The sequence below is a fragment of the Cebus imitator genome, unplaced genomic scaffold (genome assembly GCF_001604975.1).
Source record: "Cebus imitator isolate Cc_AM_T3 unplaced genomic scaffold, Cebus_imitator-1.0 Scaffold143, whole genome shotgun sequence".
Classification (NCBI taxonomy): Eukaryota; Metazoa; Chordata; class Mammalia; order Primates; family Cebidae; genus Cebus; species Cebus imitator.
This window is the reverse complement of record NW_016107458.1, coordinates 4,593,905-4,619,588: the sequence shown is the minus strand read 5'-3', so window position 1 is coordinate 4,619,588 and position 25,684 is coordinate 4,593,905. Positions and strand designations below refer to the sequence as shown.

At 37.0% G+C, this 25,684-nt stretch overlaps 1 protein-coding gene across 3 annotated transcripts in view; it reads left to right on the top strand.

Annotated features, from left to right (window-relative positions):
* Window positions 1-25,684, top strand: part of PNPT1 (polyribonucleotide nucleotidyltransferase 1) — a 51,794-nt gene that overhangs the window by 15,694 nt on the left and 10,416 nt on the right. For 2 of the 3 annotated variants that reach the window (XM_037743418.1, XM_017542360.2), the window contains exons 9-20: window positions 1,657-1,843; window positions 2,649-2,700; window positions 3,332-3,389; window positions 6,989-7,085; window positions 7,537-7,639; window positions 12,950-13,020; window positions 14,434-14,470; window positions 17,559-17,625; window positions 17,747-17,836; window positions 19,113-19,166; window positions 24,590-24,696; window positions 25,537-25,608. In XM_037743418.1, the coding sequence (XP_037599346.1) occupies window positions 1,657-1,843; window positions 2,649-2,700; window positions 3,332-3,389; window positions 6,989-7,085; window positions 7,537-7,639; window positions 12,950-13,020; window positions 14,434-14,470; window positions 17,559-17,625; window positions 17,747-17,836; window positions 19,113-19,166; window positions 24,590-24,696; window positions 25,537-25,608 (995 nt within the window). The remainder of the gene's footprint in view (window positions 1-1,656; window positions 1,844-2,648; window positions 2,701-3,331; window positions 3,390-6,988; window positions 7,086-7,536; window positions 7,640-12,949; window positions 13,021-14,433; window positions 14,471-17,558; window positions 17,626-17,746; window positions 17,837-19,112; window positions 19,167-24,589; window positions 24,697-25,536; window positions 25,609-25,684) is intronic. The other variant, XM_037743419.1, reaches the window with a different exon arrangement.

Sequence of the window (25,684 nt, the reverse complement as noted above, 5' to 3'; positions counted from 1 at the left end):
GTCACCAGGCTGGAATACAATGACATGATCTTGGCTCACTTCAACCGCTGCCTCCCAGGTTCAGGCGATTCTCCTGCCTCAGCCTCCCAAGTAGCTGGGACTACAGGCACATACCTCCACACCCAGCTAATTTTTGTATTTTTAGTAGAGACGGGGTTTCATCATGTTGGCCAGAATGGTTTCAATCTCTTGACCTGGTGATCTGCCCACCTCAGCCTCCCAAAGTGCTGGGATTATAGGTGTGAGCTACCACGCCCAGCTAACAGTTTTTTCTGTCAGCACCTGAAAAATATTGTGCCACTTCCTTCTGGCCTCCCTGGTTTCTGGTGGCAAATCTGCTGTTACTTGAATTGCTTTTCCCCTGTAGGTAAGGTGTCATTTTTCTCTGGCTGGTTTCAAGTTGTTATCTTTGGTTTTCAGAAGTCTAATTATGATGTTTCTTGGCTTGGCTTTTTTGGGAGTTACCCAGTTTAGAATTTACTTTGAATCTGTACGTTTGTGTCTGTCAAATTTGAGGAGTTTTCAACAATTATTTTTTTCTTTTTCTTTTTCTTTTTTTTTTATGACGGGGTTTCACCATGTTGATCAGGCTGGTCTTGAACTCCCGACCTCAGGTGATCCGCCCACCTCGGCTTCCCAGAGTGCTAGGATTACAGGCATGAGCCACCATGCCTGGCCTCAACAATTATTTTTTCTAGTACTTTTTCAGCCCTGACCTCTTTCTCCTATTCTTCCATGACTCTGATAACCTAAATATTAGATCCTTTCATGGGTCTACTTCAGTTGGCTGATGGAATTCTAACATATAAAGCACACTGAGGGGGTGAAGGCGTTCATTCTATTATAAATTAAACCTAGAAACCTTAGAAGTGATGAGTCAGATAATAATAAATCTTAATGACAACAGGATGCGGTTAAATATATGTTGATAACTATGCATTTATGTTAGTTGATAACTCAAGTTGCATCATCTTTGACTTTGTACGAGTTGCAAAACACCAGAAATGACACACAAGTAGGCAGGAGGCTAGTCAGCCTTTCAGAATGCAAAACTGAAGCTGAATCGTGGATTTTAGAAGCCCAACTTTTACCTGCGCTACACAGGAGTTTCATTGTTATAAAAGCTATCTTTTTCTGATGGTCATCACAGTCCTTTAGTTGGCTTACTTGAAAAAGGATCACTGCAAAAATTTCCCTGTCTGTGCAAGAATTAGATAATGTGACAATTGTTAAACAGGAAATACTTATTAGATTCCTACTGTGTTGCATATTTTAAAATTTTATTTAAAATATGTATTAAAAACAAATGCACTTGTATACTTTAAAAGATTGAATTTTTTATTTTATGTGACTTATAGCTCAATAAAACTTATTTTTAAAATATATGCATAATTTCTTTTTTGTTTCATTTTTTATGGGCAGTAGTTCCTTAAGCTTAAAAAGAATATAAACCTAAATACAGATACCAAGGTTTCTTTTTAATTCGTTTACTGCTGCATACATTTTGGAAGTATGTCGATTCTGAGGAAAGAAATCATGGTGGACCTATCACTAAGAACTAAAATTGATCTTTAATATTTATGTCATGTCATGGTATTTGAAAATGTTATGTTACTAAGAGCTTTGATGGCAATTATTTTTTCCCCCTTTAAATAGTGATGTTGGAAGCCTCTGCAGAGAACATTTTACAGCAGGACTTTTGCCATGCTATCAAAATTGGAGTGAAATATACCCAACAAATAATTCAGGGCATCCAGCAGTTGGTAAAAGAAATTGGTGTTACCAAGAGGACACCTCAGAAGCTATTTACCCCTTCACCAGAGATTGTGAAACATGCTCATAAGTAAGAACATCTGTGCAAATGAAAATATGAAATTGTCATCAGATTTAATTTCCTCTTGGGAGAAAAACTTCCCATGGAAGCACTGCCCATGTATTACTTCATAAATAGTATTTTCTGTTTTAAGAGTAATTCCCATAAATATCTGTTTATTCCCTTAAAAAGGATAAGCCCACATCACTCTTGTAAGGCCTAACTTTGAATCTCAAATGAAAGACTGTGTTTATTGGTCAAGATTCAGGTAATCCCCACATCTCTCTGTATCTGGGAAACAGAGAATAAAGCATAAGATACTTGAATATCTAAGGAAACTGTTGAGATTCTCAAAAAGAAATCAGATGTAATCACTGTTACATGCCCAGTGCTTAGAATGTTAGGCAGACACTCTGTAAATGTAAAAGGTTAATACTTTCCCTCAATGTCAGTTGCACAGCCATCAGTTAGAAATTAAATTAACTCTTCCTAGCAAAAGAGTTTCCTGTGATAACTGAGCCAAAATAGGTGGAATGGAAGAAAGGAAGAGGTTTAAAAAAGTATGTGAAAGGTGAAATTAATTGAACAATTAAAAAGAAGAGAGCAGGATACCATAAGTGATTTCCCCTGAGAGGATAGGAGAAAGAAATTTGTGTTCTGTACCATAAATAGTAAACAGATTAGCAATGATAAATAGCAATATAAATTTTTAATTCTTCCTGAAATATTTATTAAAGTTTTAGCTGATTATTATTAAATATTTCAGTTTTGTTTATAATAAAAACTGCCTCATGTTTCCAAATACTATGCTAACATTTATTTTGTGCTTAAATAGACTCGCTATGGAGAAACTCTATGCAGTTTTTACAAATTATGAACATGATAAGGTAGGTATACCTGAATTTTGTCTTATATAATTGTCCTAGGAATACATTTTTTTCATAACTCATGTAATTTTCCTTATGAATGTTAGTCCTATTTTTATTAGAAATTTCTAAACAAAAAGCTAACAAAAGCCTAATTGCTTATTTCTCCATTGTTTTGTTTTTGAGACAAGATTTTCACTCTGTAGCCCAGGATGAAGTGCAGTGGTATGATCTTGGCTCACCACAACTTCCACCTTCCAGGTTCAAGCGATTCTCCTGCCTCAGTCTCTTAAGTAGCTGGGATTACAGATGCACGCCACCACACCTGGCTATCTTTTGTACTTTTAGTAGAAACAGGGTTTCACCATTTTAGCCAGACTGGTCTCAAAATCCTGGCGTCAGGTGATCTGCCCACCTTGGCCTCCCAAAGTTCTTTTCTTTTTTAATATAAGTTTTAGGGGAGTATACAAATGTATTTGAATGAATTAACAGGTAATATTTGTCATAAATCAACCAATTTTAATATTTTAAAGAATATTACAGTTAGAGAAATCTGAGTAACTCACAATGTATTCATTGAATAATAATTAGAAAACAGAAATGTTAAATGTTGCCATGTATCTGTAATAACTGAACCTCAACTTTCTTTTAGATTTCCAGAGATGAAGCTGTTAACAAAATAAGATTAGATACAGAGGAACAACTAAAAGGTAAATTTTATTTTATTTTATTTTTTTGCTGAGGGCAACCTTAATAAGGCATGGCTTGGCTCTTGCTTCTTGGGATTAAAGGTCAAAGAGGAAGGGCATCACGTCTGTAAGAAAAGGAGAGTTCAAAGGACTTTGAACTTTACAGCTGCTGTTCCCTAGGCCTGGAATGCTCTCTCATAGCAGGTAATCTTTTTCTAATTCAAGACTCAAATGCCACCTCTTCTCCAAAGCTTACCTAAACTGTTTCAAGGAAAAAGAAAGTCCCTTTGCACAGAACTTCAATTACTATGTATTTTTTAATTTAAAAAGCATTAAAAGAAATAATAGACTTTTTTTTTTAACTTTGGTTGAAGATCTCAAATAAATGTTACTCTCATTGCTTCTCAGTTGCATTTTCTATTTTCTTTTTTCTTTTTGAGACAGAGTCTCACTCTTGTCGCCCAGGCTGGAGTGCAGTGGCACGATCTTGGCCGACTGCAACCTCAGCCTCCTGGGTTCAACCAATTCTCCTGCCTCAGCCTCCCAAGTAGCTGGAATTACAGGCATGCACCACCATGCCTAGCTAATTTTTTTGTATTTTTAGTAGAGACGGGGTTTCTCCATGTTGGTCAGGCTGGTCTCCAACCCCCAACCTCAGATGATCCACCTGCCTCGGCCTCCCAAAGTGCTGGGATTATAGGCATAAGCCACTGTGCCTGGCCTCTCAGCTTTATTTTCAATAAACTTACTATAATGATAGCTCACAGGGTTACTTCTAAATTAACTTCCATGAATGTGGCTAGCACTGCATTTGATGCAGAGTAGGTACCTAGTAAATGTTGAATGTGAATGTTCCTGATCTTTTCTGAATCAAACTCTTACCATACAAGATGTGTAACTTGGTATCTTTTCATTTGAAAACCCAAAGATATTCTTTAAAATTCTTGAGTTCTTGATCTGTTAAATTGCAGTATTAATAATACCTAGTTTATGGGGATTAAATGAGTGAATCATTTACATCTGTGCCTGGCACACAGTAAGTGTTCAATAAATATTAAATGATGCTATTCTTAGTCTTAATACCTAGCAGAATTATAAGATACAGATCTTAGGTAATTTGGCTCTCCAGAAATTATTAAGAAAAGGATAATATTGTGTAATATCAATCTCACACAAACCGAATATGAATGAAGTATGACATAGTTTTTGTTAATTTTTCTAATAAATATACTTTCACATGAATATTTAAGATAAAAAAAAACGGGCTGGGCACAGTGTGTCATGCTTATAATCCCAGCACTTTGGGAGGCTAAAGCAGACACTTGAGGTCAAGAGTTCAAGACCAGCCTGGCCAATATGGTGAAACTCCATCTCTACTAAAAATACAAAAATTGCCAAGTGTGGTGTCAGGCACCTATAATCCCAGCTACTCAGGAGGCTGAGGCACAAGAATCACTTGAACCTGTGAGGCGGAGGTTGCACTGAGCCAAGATCTACCACTGGACTCCAGCCTGGGCAATAGAGCAAAACTCTGTCTGGAAAAAAAGGAAAAAACAAAACAAAACAAAACTGCTGTTAGCATTGATAATATTAAGGCCATTAACTGTAATTGTCATTGAATAAGTTTAATCCTTTCTCACTACATTTCATTCTGTCTAGTAAGAAAGAAATTTTATAGCAAATATTGCCTTATTTTAAAAGAAAAGTGATTTTTTTGTTTATATTATACATAGTAGAATATCTTCACAGCCCTCTGGGTAGATAGGATAATATTTTAAATGTTTTGGTACTGATTGTTTTCCTTTACAAGTACAACTCAGTGAAAGCATAAAGATATTACGGCCTAATATTAAAAATTATTCTTGTCTGAGGAAGATACGATACTAATATATCTTATGTGACCATTTCTCATGTTTTGGTTACTTTGAAGTTATATTTAATAAACCATACACATGGCTGGGCACAGTGGCGCACACCTATAATCCCACTACTTTGGGAGGCCAACGCGGGCAGATCACAAGGTCAAGAGATCAAGACCATCCTGGCCAACATGGTGAAACCCCATCTCTACTAAAAATACAAAAATTAGCAGGGTGTGGTAGTGTGCGCCTGTAGTCCCAGCTACTCAGGAGGCTGAGGCAGGAGAATTGCTTGAACCCGGGAGACGGAGGTTGCAGTGAGCCAAGATTGCACCACTGCACTGCAGCCTGGGCAACAGAGTGAGACTCTGTCTCAAAAAAATAAACCATACACATGAGAGAACAGTACTTAAAACTTGGCATAAATTAACTGATAGGAAAAAATAGCTTAACATCTAAGCCATAAGCTAAAAATAAAATAAAACCATAAGCCTTTGAGGCTGACAGATCTGTATTCAGGTCACAGCTGTATCAGTTACTAGCTGTGTGGTCTCAGGCAGTTTACTCCGCCTCTTTTTTTATTTTTTTAATTCACTGGTTATCTCCTATACGATACTCCACCCCTTTAAGCCTCAGTTTTTTCTTCTGCACAATGAGAATAATAAAATTTGTTTCATAAGTTGTTATGAAAGTTAAAAGTATTTAAAAACCAATAAAATGCCTGGCTCATGAAGGCACTTGACAAATATTAGATAGAAAACAATTTGTAGGGATTCATAACATATTTTTAAAATTGTTCCCCAATTTGCAGATTTAGATAAAGGAGAAAGAGTGAGGGTGACTACTCTTAAAACTGTCCATTAGGCTGGGCGCAGTGGCTCACGCCTATAATCCCAGCAACTTGGGAGGCTGAGGCGGGTAGCTCACCTGAGGTCAGGAGTTCAAAACCACTTGACCAATATGGAGAAGCCCCATCTCTACTAAAAATACAAAATTAGCCAGGCATGGTAGCACATACCCGTAATCCCAGCTACTAGGGAGGCTGAGGCAGGAGAATCGCTTGAACCAGGGAGGCAGAGGTTGCCGTGAGCTCAGATCGCTCCATTGCACTCTAGCCTGGGCAACAAGAGCGAAACGCCATCTCAAAAAAGAAAAACCTGTCAGACCCTTCCATAAAGAGTGGCTGGATTCTTCTGGTAACATAATAGGAAAGGGAACTGATGGACTGGGTACGGTGGTTCATGCCTGTAATCCTAGCACTTTGGGAGGCCGAGGTGGGCGGATTCCCTGACCTCAGGAGTTCAAGACCTGCCTTGGCAACATGGTGAAACCTGTCTTCACTAAAATACAAAAAATTAGCCGGACATGGTGGCACACGCCTGTAGTCCCAGCTACTCGGGAGGCTGAGGCAGGAGAATTGCTTGAACCCAGGAGGTGAGGTTGCAGTGAGCCAAGATCACACCACTGCACTCCGGCCTGGGCGACAGAGTGAGACTTTGTCTCCAAAAAAAAAAAGAAAAGGGAACTGATTTTAAAGCAAACTAAGTTCACAGTAACAACACAGTTGTGGTACTTGGTACTTGATGTGTCACAGTTGCTTGAGAACATTTTATTTATCTACTTTGTTTGCCTGAGGACTAAATGTTCAGAGTTATGTCCCTTGGTTGATTCCTGTAGTTAATTGATTTTATGCTATGGACTGTAGAGAAATCTTGTCTCCTTATAAGTAAAAATCTTTATTTTGTTTTTTCTTTTCTATAGAAACATTTCCAGAGGCCGATCCATTTGAAATAATAGAATCCTTCAATGTTGTTGCAAAGGAGGTTTTTAGAAGTATTATTTTGAATGAATACAAAAGGTAAACGTACCCTTTTTTGATGAAATTGAAGCATGTACTGTCTCTGCAAGTTGCCTTGAAAATGGAAACTTCATCAAAGAAAGTTTATTTTCTTTCAATTGAACAGTAAAGAATTATAATATTTGCTATATAAATGGACACCTATTGAAGAAAGAGTATATGGCTATATGACCATCTGTCTTGGGCCTTGTGTGTAAAGCAGTGAGTGCTTGCCAGCGCTGACTGTATTTCAGGATTACCTGTGGAGCTCTTTAACAACACAGGTATATAAGTTCAACTGCAGACATTCTGATTCAATGAATCAGGATAGTGCTCAAGTATCTGTATTATTAAGTTCCATAGATGATTGTGATACGCAACTGAGGTTGAGAACATCCTGGCAGAGATAAAGACAGGTGATTTTTCCGATTTGTAGCATGACATCAAGTACTTATTTCTTCTATCACTATAGGTGCGATGGTCGGGATTTGACTTCACTTAGGAATATAAGTTGTGAGGTAGATATGTTTAAAACCCTTCATGGATCAGCACTATTTCAAAGAGGACAAACACAGGTAATTTATATAAAAAGCTCTAATTATTTGCTAAATTAAGATTGTTTAATTAGATTTAATAGAAATACATTAGTAGATGCTATAGGTTTTGTCATATAGTATAATTTAGTTAGATTAATGTGTGTTCTTGTTTGTTTGTTTTGTTTGAGACAGGGTCTTACTTTGTCACTCAGGCTGCAGTGCAGTGACACAATCATAGCTTATTGAACCTTCAAACTCCTGAACTCAGGCAATCCCCCCACCTCAGCTTCCTGAGTAGCTGGGACTACAGGCATGTTACCATGCCTGGCTAATTAAAAATTTTTTTTTGTAGACAAGGTCGTACTATGTTGCCAAAGCTGGTCTCACACTCTTGGCCTCAAACAATCCAGTGTGCTGGGATTACAGGCATAAGCCACCGCACCTGGCCTCTGGTGTATTTTATATAATTTTAATAGGTTTTTTTTTGTTTTTTGTTTTAGGTATACTTGCTATTCAATAAACTATGCTGTTTAGAGTGTATGATTTGGTAACTTTTCATATATACAACTGAGAAACCAGTAAAGATAATGAACAGGCCAGGCATGGTTGCTGAGGCCCAGGAGTGAGGATTGCCTGAGGCCAAGAGTTTGAGGTTGCACTGATCTGTGGTCGTGCCATTGCACTCTAGCCTGGGCTACCGAGCAAGACCCTGTCTCTTAAAAAATTTAAAAATAAAAAAGATAATGAACATATCTGTTACCCCCAAGAGTTTCCTTATGCCTTTTTGTAATTCCTTCTTCCTGCCCCCACCTCCTCAAGTGACTGCTGATCTGCTTTTGCTGCTATAAATTAGTTTGCATTTTCTAGAATTATCTGGTATTTCTGTTGTATCTTTCTTTTGATATTGGATATACAAAATTGATAACTCAGGCTCCAGTTTATGGCATATTGTTTTTTTGGGTTTTTTTTTTTTTTTTTTTTTTTTTTTTTTTTNCTGAGCTCAGGCTGTTCACCCACCTTGGCCTCCCAAAGTGCTGGGATTACAGGTGTGAGCCACCACACCCAGCCAATTAAAAAAATTTTTTTTGAGGTGGAATCTCACTTTGTTGCCCAGGCTGTAGTGCAGTGGCATGATCTCAGCTCACCGCAGCCTCTGCCTCCTGGGTTCCAGCAATTCTGCCTCAGCCTACTGACTAGCTGGGATTACAGGCACACGTCACCGCACCCAGCTAATTTTTTTGTATTTTTAGTAGAGATAGGGTTTCACCATGTTGGTCATGCTCGTCTTGAACTCCTGACCTCATGATCCTCCTGCCTTGACCTCCAAAGTTCTGGGATCACAAGCCTGAGGCACCACACCCAGCTGACATATTGTCATTGTTGACCTATTCAGGGCCCTCATTTATTTTCTCCCTTTAGCCTGTGCCACAGTTCTGTTCTTCTTCTTTACATAGGCACCCACTTTTTTGTATTTAACATGTAGCCTTCTGGTTCTCCTTCGGTTCATGTATTAACACTTCCCTACATCTGTATTCATTGTCCTATATACCATATTATGCTTTATACCTCTTTCTTATTTGTTTCTTTAATTCTGTCAATCTGATAGGTACCAAGTAGTATCTTGTTGATTTAATTTATATTTTCCTGATTACTAAGCATTATTTATATAACAGCCAGTCAACATGGTCACTGCATAAACCATGCCCTGGGGAACTGCACACCACCAGGGCATTATTTTCACATGGATGTTGATCCCTAGAGCTGTGCAGTATGGTGGCTCTGCCTCAACTTTGCTTTTTTATGAATTTTCTGTCCATATCCTTTGGCCAGTTTTTCTTTCTTTAATATGGTTTACTGTATTGTAGCTATTTTGCAGTAATTTCTTATAAGTGTTTTAAATATTCTTTTTGGTAACAAACTTTATATATATATGTTTCCTTCTTTATTGATTGCCTTTTAACTTTGCCTGCAGTAGCCTACTGTGTTTAGAGTAAATCTGAAATCTTTAGTTCTGATATAGTTTACCTTTTCACTTTTGAGGTTTGTATTTTTGAAGTTTTATTTAAGAAATTCTTCTGTACCTCAAAGTTACGAAGTTACCCACCTACTTTTTCTATTAGCTTTCTAGTTTTAGCTGTCAAATTTAGACCATTAATTGATCTTTGAATTTATTCCTACATGTTGTATGAAAGAAAACCTCCATAGTGAACCAATTTTACATTATTTACTAATACTTTTTCTCAGTGACTTGTGATGTCACCTTATGATCGTCAAAATTTATAAATACGTTGTTAAACTATATGTTTTTTCATTGTTATGTGAATTTTTGGGGCCACTGCCAAACTGTTTTAATTATCATGATTTTGGGGTACATTTTAACATCTGAGAAACAAATCGTCTTCCCTGTTTTCTCTTACCCTCAAAATTGTTTTAAAATATAGGTACATTTGTTCCTTTTTTTATTTTTTCTTTTTTTTTTCTGAGACGGAATTTCACTCTTTCGCCCCGGCTGAAGTGCAATGGCACAATCTCAGCTCACTGCAACCTCCGCCTTTCGGTTTCAAGCAGTTCTGCCTCAGCCTCCCGAGAAGCGGGGATTACAGGCACACGCCACTATGCCCAGCTAATTTTTGTATTTTTAGTAGCGATGGGTTTTCTCCATATTGGCCAGGCTGGTCTCTAACTCCTGACCTCGTAATCCACCCACCTCGGCCTCCCAAAGTGCTGGGATTACAGGTGTGAGTCACCGCGCCTGGCCCCATTTGTTCCTTTATTTGAAATTTAGTTCATATCAAGTTCTCAAAATATCCCTTTAGGATTTACAATAGTAATTGCACTAAATTTATATATTTATCTGAGAGAAGAATGATACTTTTATAATTTAAGTTATAGTCTTTAGAGTGAATATAGTCTGTCTCACTTTTGATTAAGGTTTTCTTTTATGCTCTTTAGTAAGTTTTTAAAATGCCTTCATTAAGATATTCTGCATACTTTTGTTATCCATTGTGATAATCTCTGCCTTTGTAACTGTAGTACTTAGTCCATTCATGTTAAATTTAACCACTGATACAATTGAATTTACTGTCATTTTATTATTTATTTTGCTGTTGTTTTTTGTTTCTCTATTTTTTACTTTCAGCCTTCTTTTTGAATTAATTGAATATTTTTATAACTATTTTAATTTGCCGAATTATTTTTCAGTTGTACCTCTGAATTATTTTTCAGTGATTACTATAGAAATTACAGTATACATACATAACTTCTCACAAGTCATTTTATTTATATATATTTTAAAATTTTTGTAGAGACAGGGTTTCACCATGTTGCCCAAGCTAGTTTTGAACTCCTGGGCTCCAGTAGTTCTCCGGAGGCCTCAGCATCCCAAAGTGCTGGTATTATAGGCATGAGCCACCATGCCAGGCCCTCACAGTCTTTTTAGAATTAATTTTGTACCACTTACCATAAAATGAAGAAACTTTGCAACCATTTAGGTGCATTTCCCATCCCTTCTATCCTTTATATTGCAGTTGTCTTATTATGTATTACAACTACATGTGTCATAAACCCCCGCAAGGCAATGTCATAACTTTTATACAATCATATATTTTAAGGAAGTGATAAGAAAAAGATAGGCTTTTATATTGGCCCACATATTTACCATTTCTGGTGCTTTTATTCCTTCCTGAAGATCCAGGTATGGATCTAGTATCATTTCTCTTCATTCTGACAAGACTTCCTTTAATATCATCCTATGAGTTTTCTAATAACAAATTCTAATTTTTTGTTTTTCAGAAATGTCTTTATTTTGCCTTTATGTACAAAGAATCTTTTTTTTTTTTTTTTTTNTTTAACCAGATACTGCATGTTCAGTGTACAAAGAATCTTTATGCTGTGTACAGAATTCTGGGGTGATTCTTTTTTCTTTTAGCACCTGAAGATGTTTCAGTGTTTTTTGTTCTCCATGTTTTTCTGATGAAAAGGATGCAATCAAATCATTGTTTCTTATATATTATGATTGTTTTCATGTGGGTGCTTTCAAGATTTGCTCCTTATCTTTGGTTTTCAGCATTATAATTGAAAGGTGTGGTTTCCTTTGAATTTATTCTGCTAAAAGTGTGCTGAGCCTAAATCTGTCCATTCATGTCTTTCACCAAACTTCAGAATTTTTATCTATTCTTTCTTCAAATATTCTTTCCTGCCTCATTCTCTCTTCTTGCCTTCTGGAATTGTAACTGCGCATATGTTATCCTTTTGATACAGTCCTACAGGTGACTGCAGCTATGTTCTCTTTTCCCTGTCTTCTGCAAATTGGACAATTTCTGTTCATTCATCTTCATGCTCACTGACTCATGCTATCTCCTTTCCATTATGAGATATTAAAGTTTTCAGTTTTAGAATTTTCACTTATTCTTTTTTATGTCCTTTTTTCCTTTTTTTTTTTTACACTACTGTGAGATTATTTCCAGATACATTTTTTTTAATGTCCTTTGAGTATAATTATAATAGCTGTTAAAAATCTTTTGCCTGCTGAATCCACCTTCTTAATCAACTCAGAATCAGCCTCCATTCCTTGTCTTTTTTCTTGAGAATGTTCCCTGTTTCCTGTTTCGTTGTAGGTTGTATACTGGATGTTGTAAATGATACATTGTAGAGTCTCTGGATTATATTATGTGTCTACAAAGAAGACTGATTTTTTTTTTTTTCTTGAGACAGAATCTCACTCTGTTGCCCAGGCTGGAGTGCAGTAGTGCAATCTTGGCTCAATGCAACCTCCACCTCCCAGGTTCAAACGATTCTGCCTCAGCCTCCTGAGTATCTGGCACTACAGGTGCATACCACCATGCCTGGCTAATTTTTGTATTTTTAGTAGAGACTGTTTCACCATATTGGTGAGGCTGGTCTTGAACTCCTGACCTTGTGATCTGCCTGACTTGGCCTCCCAAAGTGCTGGGACTACAGGCATGAGCCACCACACCTGGCCTGATTTTTTAAAATTTTAAGCAGGCGGTTTTATTGGCTGAACCTGTATTGAGGCTTTCTCAGCGGACTCTCATACATAGTTCTTAAAAATACTGCTTTTTCTTCCTGACTTCCTTCCCCAGCACTCCTAGTGCAGTGCTTTACATTTGTAGTCTGTGTGATGTTAGAACTTTGGATTATTGAGGTTTACACATAGTTTGAATATTTATAGGATAAATAAGCGTTTACTGCACTTAGTAGGATGGCAAGCTTTGTGTAGGATGTACTTAGCCCATTTTTTTAAGAGTTAGTTGGATTCTTCAAATATTTTTAGTTTTCATCTTTGTGGTTAGTATATTAAAGCCTGAGAAATTCTTTTTTCTTTTTTAGGTGCTTTGTACTGTTACATTTGATTCATTAGAATCCAATATTAAGTCGGATCAAGTTATAACAGCTATAAAGTAAGTTATGTTATTATGATGTTTGTTATATTTTATGATGTTCTAGTATATAATTAAAGCTTATGTGATATATTATTAGTCATTGTTACTTTTTTTAACTTGTATTTTTGTACTTTATTTTTCTGTTTACATCATGATTTCAAAGGATTGTGTGTGTGTGTGCTATATTGTCTTCTAAATCACTAGTTTACAACAAATATTGGTACCTCATTTAATTCTTTACTGTGAGTACATTTAGTTTGTTCTGTGTCTCTAGAATGATTTCTTAGGACAGACTTCCTTGGTAATCTTGAATGGATTGGTTTTTCTATTTGAAACAAGAGGGCAAATAAATAAACAAAAGTTCCCATTGCTGAAACTAAGCTGGAGGCTGTTAATGAAAAGCCTTGTCTAATCCCAAGCCACATACATTGTGATTTTGTGTTCAGAAATACTTGGCTGTCCTCCTCTGCTCCTAAAAAGTCAACAATAAAATCATGCTGATGAATTTTGATGATAAGAATCTGTATAGCAGTCCTCACCAGCATTATTGCATCAGAGTGTTGACATTCATAGCCAGTTCTTTATTTTCGTCAGTGCCTAGTAGGGCTACTTTCAGTTCCCTAGTTAAGGGTCTCAGAAGACCACAGGTACTCAGCCTCCCTTTTCCTGCTGCCCAACTGATGAGGATAATTCCCAGTATCTTCGGGATAGCCCCTGTAATTGATTTCCATGTATCTGATAAAATCGACAGTGCAGCTGTGTGTGTGAAGGTGGAATGCAGAGCACTGGGCTTGGTCAGGGAACCTCCACATATTCTAGTGTTAGGTCTATAACCTACGTAAATAAAGGGGTTCATGTCGTCACTCAGCCACACTGGCCTTTGGTTTCTATTTCTTAAAAAATGAACAGGGCCAATGACCCACTATAATGCTCTCTAGCTGCCCTATTCTGTGATTCCTTTAGTCCTTTGAAGGAGTTTGATTTTTAGATTTCTTTTTCATAGTTAACAGTTTATGATCATGCAGATTCTGCCCCATCCCAGGACTTTTTCTTCATTTCCCATGTTGACTGGGAGAAGCATTATAGCTCTGAGATTTAACTAATGTGGTTACAGCATTTAGGATTCTCTCAGTAGTTGTTAATGCTTAAAAATACATCTATTGTCTTGTCTTAGTATTAAAATTTGGATTTAAGGGCTTACATTTAAAGTAAAACTGGCTTTCTAAATCTGTACAATTTATTCATAAGCCCCAGGAGAAAATATCATCTCACAATCATCCTTCTAATTAATTCTGTGGTTTTCAGTTTCAGTCTAATATTTATTAATACCTAGATGTTTTGTAAAATCCCCTTAAATATGTTTTAGTTGTTTATTGAAACAAATACATTTTTTTCCTATGATGTTTTTAATATGATGCCTTTTATTTGTAGTGGGATAAAAGATAAAAATTTCATGCTGCATTATGAGGTAAGGTGAATTTTTTTCCCCAAAATTTTATTTTATTTATATTTGTGAGACAAGGTCCCACTCCGTTGCCCAGGCTGGAGTGAGTGGTGCAGTCTTAGCTCACTGCAACCTCTGCCTCCCAGGCTCAAGATATCCTCCCTCCTCAGCCTCCTGAGTAGCTGGGATTACAGGCATGTGCAACCACGATTGGCTAATTTTTCTATTTTTTTCTGGAGAATGTTGCTCAGGCTGGAACATTTTATTTTTTAAAACTTCCAGGATACAGTAAAGTTGAAAGAACTTTTCAGTGACTATTCATATACCCACTATCTGGATTTTACCAATAATCATATTTTACTTTGCTAGTTTCATCATATATCTATTAAGGTCAATTTGGGGGCTACTATTTTATTATTTACAGAAGGCATGGCAAGCTTCGTGTAGAATGATAAGTAGAGAGAGATATAAGTAGTATTTTAGAGAATACTTTAGTACTACTTTAGATACTTCATTCACAACAAATCCTAAGGGACCAGACCTAGTATAAAGTACTTTTAATTTTGTTATTTGAAGAATATACATGGAGAGCAGGGCATGGTGGCTCATACCTGTAATCCCAGTCCTTTAGGAGGCCGAGGCAGGAGAATAGCTGAGCTCAGAAATTCAAGACCAGCTTGCGCAACATAGTGAGATCCTGTCTCTACAAAAAAAATCTAAAAATTAGCCAAACATGGTGGCACATGCCTATAGTCCCAGCTGTTCGGGAGGCTGAGGGAGGATCGCTTGAGCCCAAAAGGTTGAGACTGCAGCAAGCCATGATTGCCCCGCTGCACTTCAGCCTGGGCAGCAGAGTAAGACCCTGTCTCAAAAAATAAAAGTAAAAAGAATACAACATGAGAGTAGCAAGTCATTTCGCTTTTGTAGAACCCTTGTTGGCTGCCCAGAATCTCAGCATTTCACTTTTGTTGAATCTGTTATAATCAATAGAGAACATTTTTTGTGGAAAGTACATGCTACAGAATATCCATAAACATCAAGAGTCACACAGGTCTTGAATCCCTTATAAATATCCTGTTCTAGATACACCCTGGTGCTACAGAAGCCAGAGAGGAATTGTAATTGAGTAAGTCAGGTTCTTTGTCATGAGCTGGAGAGCACGTGGCAGTCTAAAAAGGGCAGCTGTATAAAATGGAGCTCTAGCTATATCCCTTTATTATAATATAAAGCACAGGTACTGAAAACCATATAAAACAAAGTATGGCTTAATAAGTTTTTATAAGGCAAATACCCTTTTAACCACCACCCAAGTCAGGAAATTTGACATTGCCAGCCACCTCAAAAGCACCTTCATGTTCTTCATCCCAATGTCAATACCCTCCTCTCCTAAAAGTAACTACTCTCCTAAGTTTTACAGTAATCGTCTAGGATTGCGTGGCTCCATTTCTAGATACTATAGTTTAGTGGGGTTTTTTATTTTAAAAGTTTGGTATATCCTTTTTTGTTTTAGTTTGTTTATTTGAGACAGAGTCTCACTGTGTCGCTCAGGCCAGAGTGCAGTGGCACCATCTTGGCTCACTGCAGCTTCCACCTCCCAGGTTTAAATGATCCTCCTGCCTTACCTGCCCCACCTCCCCCCCTCCCCACCAAGTAGCTGGGACTACGGGCACCACCACACCCTGATAATTTTTATATTTTTGTAGAGGTGGGGTTTTGCCACGTTGCCCAGGCTATTCTCAAACTCATGGACTCAAGCAGCCTTCCTGCCTCAGCCTCCCAAAGAGCTGTGATTACATGTAGATGTGAGCCACCATGCCCAGCCTGATATTTAAGTCTTTTTAAATCTATACATTTCTCCTCCATTACATCCTTTTTTTAACAGTCTTATTGTTGAAGCCCCATAAGCATTTGACATATAGTCTCCTATCCCACAGTCTGGGTATTGCTGATGGCACACTCATGGTGTAATTCAGCATGTTCCTTTGCCCTCTATTTCCTGCAAATTGACTGCTAGATTCAGAGGTTTAATCAGATTCCTGCTCCATCACTGCTTTTAAAAATTTTCTTGTTAAACTGGAATTACAGATTTTGGGGGGGATTTTTTTTTTTGAAACAAGATCTCACTCTGTTGCACAGGCTGGAATGCAGTGGCACAATCTCAGCTTACTATAGCCTCCACCTCCTGGGTTCAAGCAATTCTTGTGCCTCATCATCATGAGTAGCTGGGATTATAGGCGTGTATCACTACGCCTGGGTGATTTTTGTATTAGTAGATACAGAGTCTCACCATGTTGGCCAGGCTAGTCTCAAACTCCTGAGCTCAAGTGATCCGCCTGCCTCAACCTCCCAAAGTGCTGGGATTGCAGACGTACACCATTGCGTCCAGCCTGAAATTACAGATTTTTATGGGAAATCTTCCAGTTCTCAAATGATCACAATGAATTCACATTCCTTCAAGGTAACATATCCATCAAATGAAAGTTTGCAACCACTGGCTAAAATAAAACTCTTCTTATAGAAAAGAGCTGTTTCCTCCATACATTTTTGGCATTATGTTTTGCTTGAAAAATACTTCAAAGTATGCAACTTCCCATTCATGTGTTTTGTTTCATATCTGAAAGAGGTGGTGGAGGAAGACAATTCTAAAAAGTATCAGTGTAAATTAAGTTTCAATTTAGTGAAATCAATGTTGGCTTTGCTATGGAAAAAGCTGTGAATTTTCAGTGTATACTTTTAAAATATGTATATGTTTTCTTTCAAAAATATAACATTTTGTTATTGTTAATAATTTAAACATTATGGAAATTTATGATGTAAATCCGCATACGCTTCCAGTTCCCACATCCCAAGCTATTTACACACTGGAAATAGCTACTTATATTTGGTAATGTATGTTAAATTTACATCATATATTTTCTGTGTATTTATTAATGTATGTTAATAAATTTGGTAATGTATGTTAAATTTACATCATATATTTTCTGTGTATTTATTAATGTATTTTTTTTTTAATGAGACTCCACTGTTCTAGAAGTTTTTTTTAATATTTTGGTAATATAACTTGGACATCTTTTCATGTCAATTGTATATGTGTGTGTGTTTCTTTTTTAAGTTTCCTCCTTATGCAACTAATGAAATTGGCAAAGTCACCGGTTTAAATAGAAGAGAACTTGGGCATGGTAAGTACAGATCTGTAAACTTACATGGTATTCTTACAGAGACTTAGTACTTTTTTTTTTTTTTTTGCCCCACCACCCGACTTAGTACATTTTTTACTTATTGTCTCCTTTTCTACTTTAGGTGCTCTTGCTGAGAAAGCTTTGTATCCTGTTATTCCCAAAGATTTTCCTTTCACCATAAGAGTTACATCTGAAGTCCTAGAGTCAAATGGTATGGTACTGAAATACTACTTTCATAGTAAAGACCAAATTCCCTATTCTGTTATTAAGTTTTCAAATGTAATGTTACATTATGTTTATTATCTGTTATAATAGATCCAGTTTGGCTTATTTATTTTTACAAATAAATTAAAAAATTTACAAATATTTTTCTTTATCTATTATAATAGATCCAGTTTGGCTTGTTTATTTTATTTCTAACCACAGAACAAGGTTAGCAGAAGAGGAAGGGCCAAAATAAAGTGATCATTAGGCAGGGGATACCTGTCACATATCCACATGAATAATAAGTGAACATCACAGATGGATTCTAGGCTAAAAGGTCACATTTAAATAAAAATTTCAGGCCAGGCGTGGTGGCTCATGCCTGTAATCCCAGCACTTTGGGAGGCCAAGGCAGGTGGATCATGAGGTCAGGAGATAGAGACCATCCTGGCTAAAATGGTGAAACCCCCGTCTCTACTGAAAATACAAAAAATTTAGCTGGGCGTGGTGGCACATGCCTGTAGTCCTGGCTACTCAGGAGGCTGAAGCAGAAGAATCACTTGGACCCAGGAGATGGAGGTTACAGTGAGCCGAGATTGTGCCACTGCACTCCAGCCTGAGTGACAGAGCGAAACTCCATCTCAAAAAAAAGAATCTTTGTAGCAATACTGTGCAATAGAACTTTTCATGATGGGTTGGGTGCAGTGGCTCATGCCTATAATCCCAGCACTTTGGGAGGCCAAGGCAGGTGGATCACGAAGTCAGGAGATTGAGACCATCCTGGTTAACATGGTGAAACCCTGTCTCTACTAAAAATACAAAAAAATAGCTGGGCATGGCTGTGGGCGCCTGTAGTCCCAGCTACTCAGGAAGCCAAGGCAGGAGAATCACTTGAACTCGGGAGATGGAGGTTGCAGTTAGCAAAGATTGTGCCACTGTACTCCAGCCTGGGTGACAAAGCGAGACTCTATCTTGGGGGGGGGACCTTCTTGTGATGATAGAAATCCTCTTTATCTGTGCTGTCCAGTTGAGGAATTGAATTTATTTTAATTGATTTAACTTTTAAGTAGCCACTTGTGGCTAATAGCCCGGCTACCATATTGGATCATGCAGCCCCATAGTTTATAGCTTAGGAGAGTTTGCCTTAGGTGCTTTTAATAAGAAGGAAGAAGAGACTATTGAATATTTGTATTGTAATTGAATATTTATAAGGAAATAACCGATAACATTTTCTACATTTAAAAAATCAGTGTAGTATAAAGCAGCTGTTTTTCTTTCTGTAGGGTCATCTTCTATGGCATCTGCATGTGGTGGAAGTTTAGCATTAATGGATTCAGGTAAAAGAATTATGTCTCAAAACTGCTAATATTGCTCATGCCTATAGTCCCAGCACTTTGGGAGGCCAAGGCAAGAGAGGCTCACTTGAGGCCAAGAGTTCAAGACAAGCCTGAGCAGCATAGCAAAACCCCATCTCTACCAAAAAAATTAAAAAAAAAAAAAAAAAAGCTAGCCTTTTATATACACCTGTTACTATAAAACATAAGATTTCTTTTAAATTGGATTTTAGTAAAACTCAAAGTCAGATTACAGTTGACCAAATCAAGCCAGAGACAAAATGGTTGAAAAGTAGAGCTTCAGATAGCCAGATAACTGCTGGAATTCTTATTTTTAGCTAAAAGCAGTACACTGAAAAACTTTTATTTGTATTGGTGACCTAGTAAACTTTATTTCCTTCCAAAAGGTAGAGAGCTCCAGAATTGATTCCAATCACCAAGGAAGTTTTGATTAGTAAGTACTATTAGGACTCATAAGAGAAAGCAACTGTAATCTTTCAGTTGATTTATACAAGCCAAGAGAACAGTGCCACTCAGGCATGTACACAGAATTTTAGGAAGGCAGACTACAAATGGTTCATTATAATCCCCGGGTCTAAAACAGCAAACAGGAAAGCATTATCATGCTAGGGGATTCTTAAAACCAATTTGTGCCAAACCATCATCAGTGGTGCTATTCAAGAAGAAAGAGATTCCTTCTCTCTCTTCTTGAATAGCATCAGTGGTGCTATTGCAGAAGAAAGAGAGAAGGAATCTCTTTCGTCTTGAATAGCACCACTGATGCTATTCAAGAAGTTAGTAAAGTGTCTTTACTTGTTAGTAAAGATACTAACAAGGCCACAGAAGGAGTTCTCTGATAAGTTCACACATTTACAGTACTAGCATGAAAGACAGAAAGGAGGACCATAACAAAGGATGAAATAAAAAATGGTGTGAGGCTGGGCAAGGTGGCTCACGCCTGCGATACCAGCACTTTGGGAGGCCGAGGTGGGCGGATCACAAGATCAGGAGATCGAGACCATCCTGCCAACATAGTGAAACCCCATCTCTATTAAAAAAAAAATTGGTGTGAATATGTAATAATATTATCTAGAAAAATTTAAAAACAGGCCAAACCAAAAAATGTTAAGGGTACTTTTCTAATTTATTCAATGGAGGAAAACATAATCTGATATTTGAGGCAGCTGGTAAAATACTGCTGCTACTATTTTCATCTTAATTCTTTCACTCTACAAATCTTTACTCTGTGGCACCTATGTGCCAAACAGTGATCTAAGTTCTTAGGACATGGTGATGAACAAAACAGCCCTTGTCTTCATGGCACTTCTGTTTCTCAGCCTTCTAAATCTCATATTGGAAAACACTGAACAAATCCTGAAAAAGGTGAACTGAAAAATAAAAGACGACATCATAGGAGAGTCTTTACTTGCCATTTTTTAATGAATTCATATCTTTTAGTCTAGACAAAAACTCATCCTTGATTATAATGAGAACTTCAGGATTAGATTACTGAAATATAATGGCAGTCATTGAGAAATCATGGAGACTGGTATCCCAAGGATGGAAAATAGTCTTATTATTGGAAGAGAAGAAAAGTGTTTTCTATAAAGTATAACCCAGTGAACTTGACAGTGACCCTCAACAAGACTTTTAAGAACTTATAAAAATAATGGTTTATAAGTAGCTTAGAAAGGAAAGGGGCCACCGCACTGGTGGCTCGCACCTGTAATCCCAGCACTTTGGGAGGCCGAGGCAGGTCGATCACTTGAGGTCAGGAGTTTGAGACCTGCCTGGCCAACATACTGAAACCCTGTCTCTACTAAAAATACAAAAATTAGCTGGGCATGGTGGTGGGCACCTGTAATCCCAGGTACTCAGGAGGCTGAGGCAGGAGAATCGCTTGAACCCACGAGGCAGAGGTTGCGGTAAGCAGAGATCGCGTCACTGCACCCCAGCCTAGGAAACAGTGACTCTGTCTCAAAGAAAAGGGACTAGAGAGAGAAGCCAGAAGACACTCCTCCAAAATAAGTCATGCCATTGTTAATTCACTTTCTGTTTTTGAAGAAATTACTAGACTTGCAGTAGAAGGTGTTACTGTTGGTTTGAGGTATGTATAAATCAGCTGTACGTTTATGATATCTTGTGTAAATGATGCAGAAATTTAGACTAGATAAGAGGTGCACCAATCATACTGATTAAGGGATGAGCAAAGGGACTGTTTAATCTGATCAGCAGGTCAGAGGAGGATCTCAAGTTGAAGACTTGAGGATGCTTATTTCAGCCCTGTCTCTTTCAGTGTTGACTAGACTGAGAACACTGGCCTGCCAATAAAAAGGATATTGATTAAAAGGAATGAGTGACTGATTTGTTAAATGACAAAATTGAACAGGATAAAAAAAAATGGAGCTTATTAGTTTAAATTTGAAGAGTCAAAAACCCAAAAAAAGTTAAATTTTATAAGAATGAATGTCAAATCCTGTGGGATGGTCCAATACAGGTATACAGTTCAATTCAAAAATGAGTGCTTTTCCTGCCCTAAGTGAGGCACTGTGCTATGCTCCAGGGATACAAATTGTACCCAGTTTTTGAAAAAGCTTAAAGATTTGAAAACAAGCAAAAAGATACCAATAGATCAAAGAAGTAGTAATACAAATATGTATGAGGAATACAAGGTGATTGATGAACTAGGCTGAGCATAACTGGCTGAGAGAGACTACATTTCATCTGGTTTTAAAGGCTGAGTAGTTGTTGACTAGGCATATTAGGAGCAAGGCCTATATTTCACATGAAATGACCAGCATGTGCTAACTTAAGAAGTTATGAAACAGTGTAGTATGTTTCAGGAATATACTCGAAGAGGTGTTAAGGTAATAAACTAGAACCAGATGTTGAAGGTCTTTGTTATGCTAAGGAGTTTGGACTTAAAGCCAGAATTTTTCCAATTCAGTATTCCATGGAATAGTGTTCCACAGGACATTGATTACTGTATGCCATGAAAAAAATTGTTTTGTTTTAAAGTAAGTTTCAGCAGGGGTAAGCAGGTTTATTTAATGTGGGTTAAATAGACTTTAATAAGCTAATTGGAATACTGACTCTCTAGGAATAGGACATGTAATATTTTTCCAAATTTATTTGACCACAGAATATGTATAAAAATTTCCTGAAAGCAGGCAATGGAGAACTTGGAGGATTTTATGAAAAACAGTGGCATAATTTGAATCTGCTTTTGTTTTTTCCAAACAGTTTTTCCCAGCTTAAGTGATGAATGGCCCTGGGGAATGAGATGAGAGAGACTAAGAAGTAAAGAGGAACTAAAATCTGGGAAGCCATACAGGGAGATTGTTACTAGGGCAGGAAATGATGTGGACTCAGACTAAAAAGTAGCAATAGGTATTTTAATATTGAGGGTAAAGGATAGCTTTCTAAAAAATAAACAGATCTTTGTGATTTGATGGGATATAGAAATGAGGAAAGAAATGATGATTCTGGCATGTGTGTCTTAGTTGGTTTCAACCAAAGAATGCAGGAGGAAAAGGATTTTTTGAAAGTGGTTCAATTTTGAACATATGTATATTTCTTTTGTTACCATTATTATTATTTATAGAGATAAAGTCTCACTATGTTGCCCAGGCTGGTCTCAAATTCCTGAGTTAGATCCTCCCATCTCTGCCTGCCAAAGCATTGGAATTACAGGCGTGAGCCACCAGGTCTGGCTCAATTTGGAATACATTTTTAAGGTGCTTTGGGGACATGAAGCCAGAGATGTCTGACAAGCAGTTTACTTACACACGTCCAGGCTTTGGTACAGAGAGCTGGACAGAATGGATAGATTTTTAAGTCATCAACATTATAGACAGTGGTTGAAACCATGAGTATAGATAAGATTGCTTAGAGAAAATGAAATGAAATCCATACTCCTTTTTATCAAAGTAAATTCCAAGTGATCAAAACTTAAACATTTTTAAACAAATGAAAGATGGTTAAGTTTTATCAAAATCCTGGAGAAGAAAAGCTCTGCTAAGCAAAACCCAGGAACCATGATTGTGTAAACTAAAAATTCTACACGGAAAACTAATCACCATAAGCAAAGTCAACAAACTAGGAAATAAAATATTTTATATTTATATGTTATAAAGCATATTATCTTTATATTTTAATAAAGATCTATCCATACTGAAAGAAAATCAATAATAAAAAGACTGCCAACCAAGTAGAAAAATGGTTGAAGGCCATGAACAGGGAGTTCTCAAAATAAGACATATTAATATGTTTATGAACATGAAAAAGTTTTCAACCTCAATCATAAAAAACAGATCAGATTTAAAATAATCAACCATTTTTTACCTTTTAAATTGAGAAAAATCAAAAGATTTGACAAGAAATAACAAGAATATAGGATAGCATGTACCTTCTTATACTAGTAGTAAAAGTTTAAAATTCTATGTCTTTAGAAGGCAATTTGACAGTGTAACAAATGTAAATGCACATGCATTTTGACTCAGCAGTCACTTTTCTGTGTGTGACTTAAAAAACATATAGGGAGTACTATGCTGCCATTCAAAGGAATAAAGTAGAGCTTTGTGTGGTGGTATGTGTCAATATCCAAGACACGTTATGAAGTGGAAAAAGGCAAGGTGCAGAACAGTAAATGCATACAGTATGCTCCCATGAGTAAAGAAAACAAAAGATTATATTTACATTTATGCTTGTGCACAGAAATTTTCTAGGAGGATACACTAATGGTAGCTGCCATGGGGAGGTAAACTGAGGGGTTCAGGCTGGAAGAATTTACCAAATAGATGCTTACTTTCCAACAAAAAGAATAAGACATCAGAAGCAAAAGAGCAAAGCAATGGATAATTTAAGAGTTACAAAGTTTGCTATTATTAGAGGAGTTTTTTGCTGGATATGGTACTTGTTTACATTGTTTAGGGAACTTCATTATATGTTCAAAAACAAATGAAGTAGTCAAATGACCTCTTAAGACTTTTCCAACTCAGCTTTGGTGATTGTCAATTTAGACAACAGTATCACTTACATTAAAAATAAATGTCAGCTGGGCGCGGTGGCTCTTGCCTGTAATCCCAACACTTCCGGAGGCCAAAGCTAGTGGATCACCTGAGGTCAGGAGTTCAAGACCAGCATGGCCAACATGGTGAAACCCCCCTCTCTACTAAAAGTACAAAAAAAAATAGCCAGGCATGGTAGCAGGTGCCTATATTCCCAGCTATTCAAGAAGCTGAGGTGGGAGGATCTCTTGAACCCAGGAGGCAGAGGCTACAGTGAGCCAAGATTATGCCACTGCACTCCAGCCTGGGCAACAGAGTGAGACTCCCTCTCAAAAAAAAAAAAAAAAGTTAATAGATAAATATGTGTTTTAAGCTGATGTACATATTACCCATAAAAGTTCTTTTTCCCAATTATAGGGGTTCCAATTTCATCTGCTGTCGCAGGCGTAGCAATAGGATTGGTCACCAAAACCGATCCTGAGAAGGGTGAAATAGATGATTATCGTCTGCTGACAGATATTCTGGCAAGTATATTCCCGGTTTTAAATATTTAATGAAGAATAAATATAAATTAAAAGATAAAAGCAAATCAAATAATGGTGAAGACTATATGTACTTTGGACATAGCATATTCTTAGAAGAAAGCTAGTATCTGAAGAGCAGGCACTTGTTCTTCTCTTCCTCCTCTGCAGGTTCATCTTGGCTCTTAAAGGATGTGAGTTTAAAATAGATATTATATTAATAGTAATAGACGAGGCACAGTTGGTTATACCTGTAATCCCAGCATTTTGGGAAGCTGAGGTGCATGGATCACTTGGGGTCAGGAGATCAAGACCAGCCTGGCTAATGAGGCAAAACCCCATCTCTACTAAAAATACAAAAATTAGCCGGGCGTGTAATCCCAGCTACTCGAGAGGCTGAGGCAGAACTGCTTGAACCCAGGAGGCAGAAGTTACAGTGGGCCGATGCTGCGCCACTGCACTCCAGCCTAGGCAAGAGAGCAAGACTTTGTCTCTAAATAAATAAATAAAATGATTACTTTAAACAATAGTAATACTTACACTTAAGTATTACAGTAGTACAGTGTAAGTTTTCATAATGGCTCACTTTAGGATGATCATAAATTTATCCATATGCATTAATGAGGCAAAGAAATGATCTAAAAATGATGTTTCTGGTGAAAATAATTGTAGCTTAAAAAGTCACAAATTGGAAGCAATAGTTAATGTAAAAAACATTGCTGTGTGTTTTGTCTTAGAGGATATGGTTTATTTCTAAAACTTTTTTTTTGAAATGTTTCTATAGCAAATATGTTGATTTTGGTTTTGTTTAAAACTGCGTCATAACTTTTTTAATTCCTGAAGGGAATTGAAGATTACAATGGTGACATGGACTTCAAAATGGCTGGCACTAATAAAGGAATAACTGCATTACAGGTATTTTAAAACTCATTTTGTTTCATTTTTGTAACATTTAAACAATGCCATGAGTCAATATTTATATAATTCTCTA